The sequence below is a fragment of the Myxocyprinus asiaticus genome, chromosome 35 (assembly GCF_019703515.2).
Source record: "Myxocyprinus asiaticus isolate MX2 ecotype Aquarium Trade chromosome 35, UBuf_Myxa_2, whole genome shotgun sequence".
Lineage (NCBI taxonomy): Eukaryota > Metazoa > Chordata > Actinopteri > Cypriniformes > Catostomidae > Myxocyprinus > Myxocyprinus asiaticus.
The window spans coordinates 31,187,432-31,200,980 of NC_059378.1; the positions used below are offsets into that span (position 1 = coordinate 31,187,432).

At 39.3% G+C, this 13,549-nt stretch overlaps 1 protein-coding gene across 3 annotated transcripts in view; it reads left to right on the forward strand.

Moving 5' to 3' along the window:
- Window positions 1-13,549, forward strand: part of npffl (neuropeptide FF-amide peptide precursor like) — a 66,895-nt gene that overhangs the window by 35,731 nt on the left and 17,615 nt on the right. Inside the window, exon 1 of one of the 3 annotated variants that reach the window (XM_051672402.1) lies at window positions 6,496-6,598. The exons of the other annotated variants lie outside the window; for them this stretch is intronic. Within the exon in view, the coding sequence (XP_051528362.1) occupies window positions 6,554-6,598 (45 nt within the window). The 5' untranslated portion in view covers window positions 6,496-6,553. Of the gene's footprint in view, window positions 1-6,495; window positions 6,599-13,549 lie in introns of those variants that run through there. 3 annotated transcript variants of the gene reach the window in all.

Here is a 13,549-nt window from a genome sequence, read left to right on the forward strand (position 1 = left end):
CAATTCTCACGAAACTTGGTATACATCATCTACAGACCCTTCTGACAAAAAATATGTTAAAATAATTTTTATATGTTAAATCATTCTGAAGATATAAATAAATACGTTTTGGGGCATGTCCTAAAATGACTAATTTGCCAGTATCTTGTGAGTGCAATTTTCAAACTTAAAATTTTGTGCACATGGACAAGAGAACACTCTGAGGTAACATGCCGAGTTTCATTCATTTTTTATGCTAGAGGGTGCTATAACTTAAGAAAATCCTTATTTTTCAAATAGGGATTGAAATGTATTCCACTACAGATTACAGAATACATGCTATAAAATGTAATTTTTTAGCATATTCTGTTAGATTACTCAAGGTCAGTAACATATTCTAAATACTTTGGATTACTTCTTCAGCACTGGTAGATTTTTTCACTTGTTTTGACTATAAAAACTCTGCCAGTACAGTAAGACAAAATACACGTTAAAAATACGTTCTCTGAAAAACCTATATAGCTTATGCAGTGTTGTTTCTAAAACAAGATTAATCAAACTGATCTTGTTTTTAAGGATTTTTATATATTTTTACAGGAAAACAATATAAAAATTATTATCAAGAATATGATTTTTGCCCCAATACCAAAGGTCTTACTAGAAAAAAAGTAATTATGATCTAACGTGAATTTTCTTGATAAAAAAATATGATTGTGCCTGGTAACATGTGCATGTAAAATGGCTAGAAATAGCATTTTAACTTAGCGTAAAGCTGACAATTTACACAAGGTTTATTTCTATTTCTTGAATAGAAATATTTCTTGCTCCGAACTTAATTCAAACTTACTTCTCTGTCTGCTTGTATGAATGTAACACATCATAAGAAAGTGTTTCACTGATGTTCAAATGCACTTTGGATCACATCATTTATATGTATAAATGTTTTCCATCTGAAAGGACTAAATATTAAATGAAACAAATGACAATAAAATGCAAAGTAATCTGTTCAGTAATCTAAATATTTTTTGAATGTAATTGTATTCTAAATAACAATGATTTAAATTGTAACTGTAGTGGAATACATTTACTTATATTTTGTATATATTCCCGTTACATGTATTTTGTTACTCCCCAACCCTGTCTGTAAGTCCTAGAGACAAAAATCTTTTTCCCCTGATTCCTGAGCTCATGCCAAGTCGATATATCATACCATATTTTCAATTTCCGCCCGACTAGATTTTCCGCCATTTTGAATTTTCAGAAAAATCTGCATTTTCGAACTCATCCTAGGCTGTTTGTCTGATTTGCACGAATTTTGTCGTGTATCATTTAGGGACACTGGGGACAAAAAAATTATAAAAAGCTTTTTGATAAACAAAACCTACATATAACTACGCAATGCTTTGGTGTATTGACAGGAAACTTACTATGTGTCATCACAAACATGAACTGAGGCTACCTGCAGCGTTTCTCCACTGTGCCACCTAGTGGTCAGGAGATATAAAAAAAATTGTTCTTTTTGCTTTTAACTTCAAAATAGTTAGGCCTAAAATTATGTGGCTGGGCTCATTAGATTCCTTGAGTCATGCCAAAAATGCTGATACCCAATTTGCCATGGTCGGCCATACATCCTGTCCAACATTTTGAATTTTCATTATTCATTTAATTTTATTATTTTTCCCTCTTCTTCTAGTTCTTTTGCTTTTGAGTCTGCAGCAGCCCATAGAAGCATACTTAGGGAAGTTATGAAATTTGGGGTCCGTAACTTATACGCTATAACGTCAACCAACTGTTCAACATTTCACACGTTTCGACCTATAACTTTTGAACCATGAGGCCTAGAAACAGAATTATTTTTCCCTCTGGTTCCTTGGCTCATGCCCGATAAGGAAATGTGACATCATTTTTCAGCTCCACCCTGAAGTCGACCACAATGCTACATCCGGCCTCAAGGAGGTAATGGCAACCTCGGAAGGAAATTTTAGCTGCTGGTCAAGGTCGACCATCATTGAGCAATCAATTCCAGGCACCAAGATTGATCTGGCTTCCCTTGTGCGACACCTCCCTTTTTAACAAAATCAACACCCTGCCTCTAGGGAGTATGGTTGTCTTTGTTTGCCTTTACTCTATGCACCTCCAGGATCTCTGCCAGCTTCCGCAGGACCTGATCTTGCCGCCACCTGTACTGTCCTTGTGCCAGGGCTGTCTTGCACCCAACCAATATGTGCTGCAAGTTTGCCCTTGGGGCCTCACAGAGGGGGCAACTCTCCTCTTTGCCATACCACAAAGACAAATTCCCAGGGCTTGGTAGGGTATAATAGGTGGATCTTATTATAAAACTTAGCCTGGCCTGGTGTACCTTCAGTAGGTCAGCCCATCCTAACACTCTATCAGAAATCCCCTCTCATATGGTCCAGCACACTTGCTGCTGCTGGCTGACTGTCCTAACCTACCACTCTTCCATCCTAGTTACTTCCGTAACTACCATTGCTTTCCTCTGTTTTTGGGAGGCTGCTGACCACAGTTTGGGTGCAACCCCCTATCCAAGGCCTGTTCTTCCTGACTATATTCTTCCAACAATCTCTTGATGCTTCAGTCTTGAAACCACCTGGTTTACAACCTCCTTTGCCTTGCCTGTTCAGACTTGGATTTGACCTGCCCTCACTGCCTGGTCTGCCAATTCCTGTAGCACCAAAACAAGCCTGGTCTTTCCCTGCTTGTAGCCCAGAGTGAGTGATTTTAGAGGCAGTTGAAAATCATTTCTTCTAAACAATGCTTCATCTGAGAGACAACGTGGCAGGCCTAGCCACTTTCTGATATAACTGTTGGCCTTGGTGTCCATCCTTGCCACTGCAGAAATCTCACACATTTTTAGCGGCCACATCAGGCAATAGTAGTGTAAATTAGTAACACCAAACCTTGAATTTGCCTGGGAGATCTCATCCAGGCCCTATTTCAGTTGCTTCAGGACCAACTCTGCCGTGTGTTTGTTTGAAAGATCTGCTGTGTATTCTCTCCCTAAACTTCAAATAGGCTGCTCTGCCACAACTGGGATTCTTTCCCCCTCCACCTCAAATAAAATCCAATTGTCCCTCACCCCCTTTCTAAAAGAAAGACTACATGATTTTGTTGGCTTATTATACATTCTGGCCCATGCCAATAGCTCTTCCAGCCTTTTCAAAGCTGGTTTGTACATGCAGCAGTCTGGAGGATGCTTGTGACATCATCCTTATAACTGCACAGAGCTGGCAATCTCAACCCAGATTGTGCAAGGATTCCTCTGACTATTTGTCTGCACCAATTAGGATGATCTTGAATGTAGCTGTGAACAGGATGTGAGAGATTGAACATCCCATCACTATTCCTTTTTCCAATTGCTGCCATCATGTTGTGTAGTCCTGTGTTGCATGACATATCTTCAGGTCCCCATAGTAGCTGTCTACCAAGCTCCTTATGCACTCTGGTACATGGAAAAACTCCAGTACATAGCTAACAAGCTGGTGTGGAACTGATCCATAGGCATTTGCCAAGTCCAGCCAGACTATGTGGATGTTTTTCTAATCTCTCTTGGGAGACTGGATCTGCTCCCATACTACTGATGCATGTTCCACGCACCCAGGAAAACCTAGTACACCTGCCTTCTGGCAGCTTGTGTCTATGAATCCATTTTTCAGGAGGTAGTCAGGCATCCTCCTTGTTACCACCAAAAAGAAAAGCTTTCCCTCCATGTTCAATAGAGCAATGCTCCTAAACTGACTAATGTTGGTGGATCCCTGCTTTTTGGGTTTGAAGATGGCCACTGCCCTTCGCCACTCCACGGGTATGCACTGCTTCTTCCAGGCAACCCTCAGTAGTCTCCACAACATTTTGAGAACCACGTGGTGCTTCTTATACAGATTGTATGGTATCCTCCATTAGGGCCTGGGGCTGAAGCTGCCCTGGCTTTTTCTACCACCTTCCTCACCTCACTTAGCTTAGGCAGATCTACGTCAAATTCCACTACTGGCTCTACTGACTGTGGGACATATCCAGGGAAGCCAAGCGGGTTGTCTTTGTAGGGGTCACCAAGTTGCTGTTCCATGTGGAAGTAGGTATTAAAAACCTACTTTTTTTAACTCCTCTTAGACCGTTTATCCGATTTGCTCGAAATTTGTTGTGTTTGTCAACACTGTCTAGGGACAGTGTTGACAAAAAGTTATTAAAAGCTTTTTGATAGACCATACCGTTCCTGAATAACGCTTCAACGAATCTGAGCATGAGCACGGCAAAATGGACATGAAGCTATAACTATGCAATACATTAGCATACTGACATGAAACTTTCTACATGTCATCACAAGCATGCCCTGGGGGTACTTGCAGTGTTTCCCCACAGTTCCATTTAATGGTCAGGAGATATGAAAAATTGCTATTTTTGCTTCTAACTTCTAAAGAAGTTTGGCATAAACTATTAGGTTGCTCTCCTTAGATTCCTTGGGTCATGCCAAATACTCTGATACCAAATTTGCCATGGTCGGCCATACTTCCTGTCCGCCATTTTGAATTTAATTGAAAACCTACTTTTTCAAACTCCTACTAGGCCATATGTCCGATTCACACCAAATTTGTTGTGTGTCATCTAGGTACACTCACAACAAAAAAGTGTTAAAAGCTTTTCGAAAGATGAAACGGTTCTCGAATAGTGCACCAACTAAATTGATGGCATGTCGCCAAAAAAGCATCTTCTGAGGCTGTATCTCTGCAACACTTTGCCGTATTTTCATGAAACTTTGTGTGTGATAATGACCACACCCTGACCTCACCGTATATATTTGGTGAGAGTGCCACCAACTGGTCAAAGTTATAATAGATTGTATTTAAATTTGAGCAATTCTTTTTTATGTCACTTTTCTTAAAGTCATAATCAGTGATACTTCCTTACATGCTGTTGGTATGATTGGCCCCAAATATTGCTGCTTGCAGCTAGATTTATTATTATTATCATTATCATCATTATAGCGTAATAATAATAATAATAATAATAATAATAATAATAGGAAATTGATTGCTATAAACAGAGCATGCGTGCCACAGGTGGGAACATTTGACTTGCGCGTGCCTGCATTCTCAGTTACAGTGACGGTCGACTGAAGATGACGCACTGGAAGAGACTCTTATGAGAAGTGCAAAAATAAACAATATGTAAGTATTAACTCTGATATTTATAAATATAAAAATATTTTACAGTCTAGACGTACTGTATTTATGTGTAAAGGTGTGTAAAATATCATTTATTTTCGGTAAACAACTTGTCTGTTTAAAATGTAACATTACCACGTCAATTATTTTGTCTGTTTTTTGTATTTAGGAATTATATACTGTTTAAATGTAAAACTTTGTCAGCTACTTACAACATAAACAGAAAAGGTTGAATAGTCATGATTTAAACGTTATTGACTGGCATATCAACAGTTGACGCATCTCTCAAGAATCTCACTCACCTAGGCACTTTTCAGTTCGAGTGAACAATGCATTCATTGCCCAGTATTAACTACTGTAACTTACTTTATACCATAATAAAACATTTTTAAATCCTATTTAGAAAACGAAGTTCATGTTAATCCAGTGGATTGAGTATCCCTCAACATGAGATATGCTCAATCTTAACAAATAACATTATAAATGGCCACTGAAATGAGTGTATGCGATGTGTCTTAGAAAGAGGAAACCAGCCCAGTATATTGTAAACATTGGTAAGTTGACTGTTATATGATTTATGTAAAAGGACAAACTCATTTCTGTGCAATATATATACAACTGGTGTAGTGTGCATTTTGAGTGGGAGTTAAAATGAATTTAAAATTGTACACATCATGGTAATTGTTATTTACTAATACCAAGAGGTAGATCTGCAATGCTGAGAGGATGGAGCATTAAGGGGGCAGTGCCAGAAATATCCCAGAACTTTCTCAGGGTCAGAGTTCAGTGAGGAAACTGAGGTAGGTTAGGTTGTTGCTGTATGCAGTGGTAATATGATATGGATTATAATTCTTCTTACTTCATTCTCTTATTTATACAGTGTGTCAGTAAACCAGTCACTGCAAAGAATGTAAGCATGATAAGAGCCAAATCCTTTTTACAAGAGTATAAGAAATTAAATTTCTATGGTTACACTGTGCATGAAAGAGAATTAAAAAAAAAAATTCTGCAACATTACTGAAATGAGGTATGAAATGTATGTCCTGCTAATCAATAGCACTGTGTCCACTATAAAAATCCAACATACTCATAAATGCATAGCTTTTTAACATATTTTATTTTAATCTTTCCATCATTAAACTTAAAAGTGTACAAGTTCCTGATTTTCTCTCAACCAATATAATATAATTTAGCTAATTATGTTTAATATTGTATTATAAATCAAAATCAAAATAATAATAATAATAATAATAATAATAATAATAATGTAAAAAGAATAAATCAAAAATGTAATTTAAAATGAATTGAAATTATTCCCCAACAGGAACAGGAAAGTGAGTCACTATTCACTTAGTTGAAAAGCTGTGTGAGATTTCTTAAACTTTCCTTTGTGTTCCATGGAAGAAAGAAAGTCATATAAGTTTGGAACAAACAACATTAGGGTGAGTAAATATTAACAGAATTAAAATTTTCTAGTGAACTATTTCTTTAAGCAGTGCATAGCTACACTTTGGGGTTTGTGTTCTGTTAGATTAATTAGCATTTGAGTGGAAATGTGGTTCCATCTCCTCATGTAGCATGAGATTTCTCAGTGATCAAGTTTGAAATAGTTATACATTACCCACTCCTAATTAATGTTTTATAATTTATATTGCTGTGATTAAGGCAAATACCCAATCTAGTAACCCAAGAACCACTTTATTTTTCTGTATCCACCTTTTTCCTGAACGCAAAAGTTCCCTGTGATTCATACTAAAAGTGTGTTATTGTTTTCTAGTCAGATTGTTTTACATTTACTTTGTTTTACATTGCATTAGCCAGTATAAACAACTATACTTAAACACTGTTACAAATCTGGTTAATATAAATAAAAGTTGGTTTATTGTCGTTGCTTTCCTGCATTGTAAAACCTGATCTCATATTTAACTCTATCTTACATTTCAAATGCATCAGGTTTGCGGGTGTGTTTGTATAGTTTCTACAATGTTATTCAATGTGACCAGAAAGGGATAACGGGCAAGCGGAAGTAGGGCGCTGTCATGGCTCTGCCCATTGGCTGTTCAAGAAAGTAGTAAATAGAACCACAACTCTGTTATGCAGCAGAAACACTGTCAGGTCGCCTACACACTAGAGTTTACACTTTCTCAGAGAATGCTGCAAATGCATTGATTTCAACTGCGGATGGTACGTCCAAAAGGACAGAGAGGAAAACGAAAGGATTTTGAGATGCAACCAAAAGTTCGCTTCATCATTCAACCAAAAGTTGAGAGCATTTCAACTTTTGCTGCAACACACTCTGACATAGGCATGTGTTGACCAATGAGAATCTCTGAAAGGCAGGACTATTTGCGCTGAGAAATGAAAAAACATGACAGACAAACTCATACATGCAGTGTTTTCATTCGCTGTCCTTTATTATTTTCTCAGCCACGCTAAAAAGATAGTAATTGTAGAGAGAGCCTGGGGAAGTGTTTCAATGTTTACTGGTACACTGTTGAAAAGATCAATTTTAAATAGCCATCTCTATCCGTGACCACCAATGGATTGCTGCTTGTTTTCAAACTGAGCCAGCTCTTCCCTCTGTGGTACAGGCCATCAAAATGGACCTTTTGCATTCCAATGTGTCAAACACTCCATTGAAGCTTTTCCTGATTTGTAGATGCCCTCAGTGTGAAAGCCAAATTCAAGCCTGCTACTGCAGTGCCACTTTACATACTCTTAAATATGGTGTGAAACAGGCCTAAGACTAAAGCAGTTATAAGTGATTTGTAGTTTTATAGGCACAGCATTGTGATACATAAAGTTCTGATGTGAACACATAATTTTTCATGGATTGTCAACTTAATTGTATAAATGTTATTTTCTATATATTCTTTTGACATACAGGCTACATCAAAAATATATTTAATATCGAAGTGACTCCCATCAAGAAAGCCATCTCCCAGAAATGTGCGGATAAATGTAAGCTGTCCAAGAGACACCAGCATTAATGTGCACCAGAATTGAACTTTTTTAAATTCTGTGAACAGTTTGTTCAACATTATATTTTGCAATGTTTTGCAATATAGTGCATTTCTTTATTATTTTGTTGAAAGCCTGCAATGAATAAAGTAGTTCAAATTAAAATAGTAATAAAACATAAAAAAGTAATGAAAATGAAGAATTAGACCATTACACATTTGTTTATTTGTTATTTATACTTCACAATCAATTATCATTCCCTTAATAATCAGACTTCAGACTTAAAGGTATAAGTAGTTTAAATAATTACATATTTAGCTTTGCTGTGTTCTTAAGCGCATAATACAACAGCATTAGTCTGCTCCCCTCACCAGTTTTGGATCAGCCATGTTGTTCATGTGATGTTACTGCAGGTCGACTAGTGTGCATCATATGTTGATGTTAAGATGTCTCAAGTTTGTGTTCATTAACTTGGTTCAATTTCAAGACACTGCAGGTCATGTGATCTCATAATGGTGGCCACCATGCAGGAGTTATCTGTTTAATGTACAATAAAACTGCCTTTTCTAGAACATTGATATGACTGGTGTCTAAATCTCATGTGAGTGTACATAATTTTAAACATACAGTATAAGTAATCATTTCTTTAGGGACAAGTCTATTTAACAGTGGAGAAGTGCACTTTTAAGATTTTTAAAGGACTTAAAGGATTCTTAAAAGACATTTAATTCCCATAGTAGTTTCTGTTTAGGAATCCAATTAGACTTGATTCCATTTTAAACATCCTATAGAAAAAAAGTAAAAAATAAAAACATCAGATAGAACTAGTCCTACAGGATTTGAATATCCTATAAGATTTTTTCATGTGTGATCCTATAAGAAAAATTCCCTTTAAAATCTTATAGTAATGGTTCCAAATTATGATAGAAATTCCAATTGGAATCCTGTAAAATTTTCATATTGGAATCCTTTAGGATTTTTTTTACAAATACATTCAGTTCAACAGCATTAAGATGCATTTGATATCCTATGGGGGTAGTAGCCCAATAGTAGCTCAATAGTCATCATGCACTTATGTTTTTACTGTAGATACTAATCAAATTATTAAAATGTTAAAAGCACTATGGATTAAAGAGGCTGGTTGTGTCATTTTTTCACTGTCAACATGTTCTCTAAATAGCATGAAACATTTTCCATAGCATTTATAACCTACTCACTGGACTCAGACATTAATTCTAATCCATACACTATGGCTTAGGAACTAGATAAAACAGCACACATATTAGAAATGTCATAATTAAGGAAATACAGCCTGTCAGGAAAAGACATTATTATGAAATGTCATAATAAGTGAAAATAATGAGTGTCAAAACATTGGTCTTTATGGTAAACTAAAAAAAAAAAAAAAAAAAAAAACACATTTGTGACAAACTTGTATTCATCATCCATTCTATAAAGAAAAGCTTTTAATTTGCAGGCCATGGAAGTAAACAAAAGTTTTCTTAATTGGGGAACACAAGGACATGTATTAGGCTTACAACTAATAGGAAAACTGGTGTTTTCTATTTGCTTAAGCACAGACTTAGTGTAGTAAACAAAACGTTGTAGCCGTTTTATGAGAGCAGAAATGATGTGGGTTGTGTTGAACATTCTAGAGGTAATGGTTTATTTATATTTCAGTTATTATTATTGTCATGATTATTATTATGTTTACATTTATAATTGTCTTTATGATCGTAATTTGTATTTGTAATTTTCCACCTGTTGTCGTAGAAAGAAACAGACGGTACTCAACTGTAACAGGCCTAGTTACGCTGCAGTCAGCACAGGGATTAATCATTAGCAGCTCTAAACCTCTAAGGGGCACTATATATAAAAGGTGAAAGCTGAACGCTTCAATGCAATAAAAACAAAAGAAAGAGTTATTCTTCATGGAGGAGATATATCAAATGAAATATTGTAAAATATTTTAATAAGAATCACAATTTTCCATTACATGAATTAGGCTAGAAGTTAGTTCTGTACATTTGTATAATATTTGTCTCAATACGTGCGTTTGAGTTTTAGGCTATGTAATAACCAGAAACGCCATGCAGTTCAAAACTGTGGCTTACATGCTTTGTTATTCACTATCTGTTGTAGTATTTTATTAGTAGTTAATATTTGCTATTAACTGATATTGCCCCAAAGCTCGACACTGATTGTTTTCCCATTCTTTATGATGAAATAAGAGAGAGCCTAGAGACCCAACCAAAGGATTTGCATTTTTGTTTTGTTTATGCCAATATAGTGTTTGGTGCATAAGAAACATATACCACTACCACAATAATTGTTAATATAATAATTTAATTTAATAAAATATAATTTTTATTTATATTTTATTTTATCTTCTCTGTAGAGGATGTCAGGACAGGCTTTAGTTGCGAGTGATTCTTGTTCCAATCTGCTTTTTTCTGATCCCACTATTTCACATTTCATGTCATTGAAGACATACACTTTATTTTAATAAACATTAACAAAGGATTTTGAACGTGGAAATAAAATGTCTAAAGGGAGTATGTTAGAACTGAAAGTAAACATTATTGCAGTGGTCGGAGGGGCTCAGAGAAGATCAGGGAGCACAGAAAAGGTTGATGCCGGTCCCTTCTCCTCCCTAAATCTCATGAGGACGGTATAGCATAGGCAATTTGAGGGCGATTTTTGTCAGCTTGAGTCTGCGTCTCCTCTTCTCCAGCGGCCTTGCCTGTTCCATGGCGATTGACGGCTCACTTTGGCGCGCTGCAATAATTTATGGTGGTGTTTATGTCAGGGATACTTTGTCACTGGGCTTCATTTGTGGGACATGTACGCACTCAGGTGCGATGCTTACTGTAATTTTCCCCCTACGGGTTGGAAAATGGGACAAAGCAGCCTCTGAAGCTGCGAGTCTTGAAGATTTCTCGCTTAAGCCTTACAACAACAAAAAATTGCTGCACACCTCCAAGTTTCGCCGCTGATTCTGTTCTTTCCAGAGCTAAACGAACAGCTTATTATGACTTGATGTTCTCCTATTCAATGAGAGTATGCATCTCGCTTTCCCTGCTGTTGCGAGCCGGGAACAAGTTTGTGTCATGACACTGGTCATTTTGATGCCTGTTTTTACTGTTGTTGACACCATGCCAGACTATGCCATAACATGGTGATTTTAGACTCCTCAATAGACTTAGTAGCCCTCTCATACTTTCCCCACTGTCACAAGCAGGGAATGAGGCTCTGCTATGTGCTTGAACATGCTACAAGCATCCTGGTTACTTGCGTAACCTCCGTTCCCTGATGGAGGGAACGAGACGTTGTGTCGATGTAGTGACACTAGGGGTCACTCTTGGGAGCCCGAAACACCTCTGGTCTTTGATAAAAGGCCAATGAAAATTGGCGAGTGGTATTTGCATGCCACTACCCTGGACATAAGGGTATAAAAGGAGCTGGTATGCAACCACTCATTCAGGTTTTATGCTGAGGAGCCAAGACAAGGTCCGGCCATTTCAGCAGGTAGTTCAGCATTGTGGCAGGAGGGACACAACGTCTCGTTCCCTCCATCAGGAAATGGAGGTTACGCGAGTAACCAGGACGTTCCCTATCTGTCATTCACTCGACGTCGTGTCGATGCAGTGACACTAGGGGTCCCTATACAAAACGCCGCAACTGGCTGAACTGTGTTACGTGAACTGGCGGTGTGTGACAGGCAGACAACTATGTACCTCATAGCCAGCACACCAGGCCGACATGTAACCTCCCCCAACATAGTTATGAGTGTCGAACGGCCCTTTGGGGACAAGTCGACTACCCAAAAAATAGAGACAGGCTAACCCAGTCTTGGCCTCTTTTCCCCTTCTTTTTTTCCACTCCCTAAAAAACAAGGGGGATTATCCGACTGGGCCGCCAGGTTCAAGTCAGGGGGTGTCCCTCCCAAGGGGAGGACACCGCAGAGACCACACCTCGCCCAAAGAGGGGGGGTATTTAAATGGAAAATATGTCACATGGTCTTGCCGACCATGTGGAGAGTCTCATGGTAGATCCTACCCAAAGGAGGAGGAGTTGCTACAAACATGGAGACTGTGGCAGAGGGGGCTCTGCCCAAGGAAGACGCAGTTTGCCAACAGGGAAATGAATTAGCGGAAGATATACATCACATGGGGTTACCTTACAGGGAACCGCCACATGCGGAGCACCTACCCCAGAACAGGGCTCTTAGTTAGCATGTGTACTGGGCCGGCAGTGAGTCTCTCTGAAAACTCGACTGCCACAGGGCTCGGAGGAAGTCAACCAGGGAACAAAGTTTGTGAACACTACTGGGAATTAAATGGCGCACATCTTCAGCTCAGAGGAGGTGAAAGGTGCTATGTGCAAGCAATACACCCGACCGACTATCCCGGGCTTATCCGCTTGTATTGCGTGCCACTACCTGGGATGAAACCGGTTCCATCCGGAGGTTGTAGAACCTTGCAAAGGTGTTGGGTGCTGCTCTGCAAATTTCTGTTACAGAGGCACCCCTGGCCAGGGCCCAGGAGGCCGCTACACCCCTGGTAGAATGGGCTCATAGCCCTACCGGGGGCGGCACATCCTGGGCGTGATATGCCATAGCTATGGCATCAATGAGCCAGTGGGTGATCCTCTGCTTGGAGACAGTGCTTCCTTTCTGCTGTGCACCAAAGCAGACAAAGAGCTGCTCAGAGATCCTAAAGCTCTGCGTGCGATCCAAACAGATGTGTAAAGCGCGTACCGGACACAGCAACGACAGGGCTGGGTCTGCCTCCTCCTGGGGCAGCACTCGCAGGTTCACCACCTGGTCCCTAAAAGGGGTCGTGGGAACCTTGGGCACATAGCCCAGACGGGGTCTCAAGATCACGTGAGAGTAGCCCGGACCGAACTCCAGGCACATTTTGCTGACAGAGAACGCTTGCAGGTCTCCTACCCTCTTGATGGAAGTGAGCGCAGTCAGGAGGGCAGTCTTCAAGAAGAGTGCCTTAAGCTCAGCTAACTGCAAAGGCTCAAATGGGGCTCTCTGTAGACCCTGAAGAACTACAGAGAGGTCCCATGAGGGAACGAGGCACGGTCTGGAGGGGTTCAGCCTCCTGGCACCTGTCAGGAACCTGATGATCAGGTCGTGCTTCCCTAAGGACTTACCGTCCACTGTGTCGTGGTGTGCTGCTATAGCAGCAACATACACCTTCAAGGTGGAAGGGAACAGCCGCCCTTCCAACCTCTCCTGCAGGAAGGAAAGCACCGATCCGACTGCGCATCTCCGGGGGCTTCCCGTCGGGAAGAACACCACTTAGCGAATAGACAACACTTAAAGGCATACAGGCGCCTCGTAAAGGGGGCCCTAGCCTTAGTGATCGTGTCTACCACTGCAGGTGGACTGCTTAGGTCTTCCACGTCCCATCCAGGGGCCA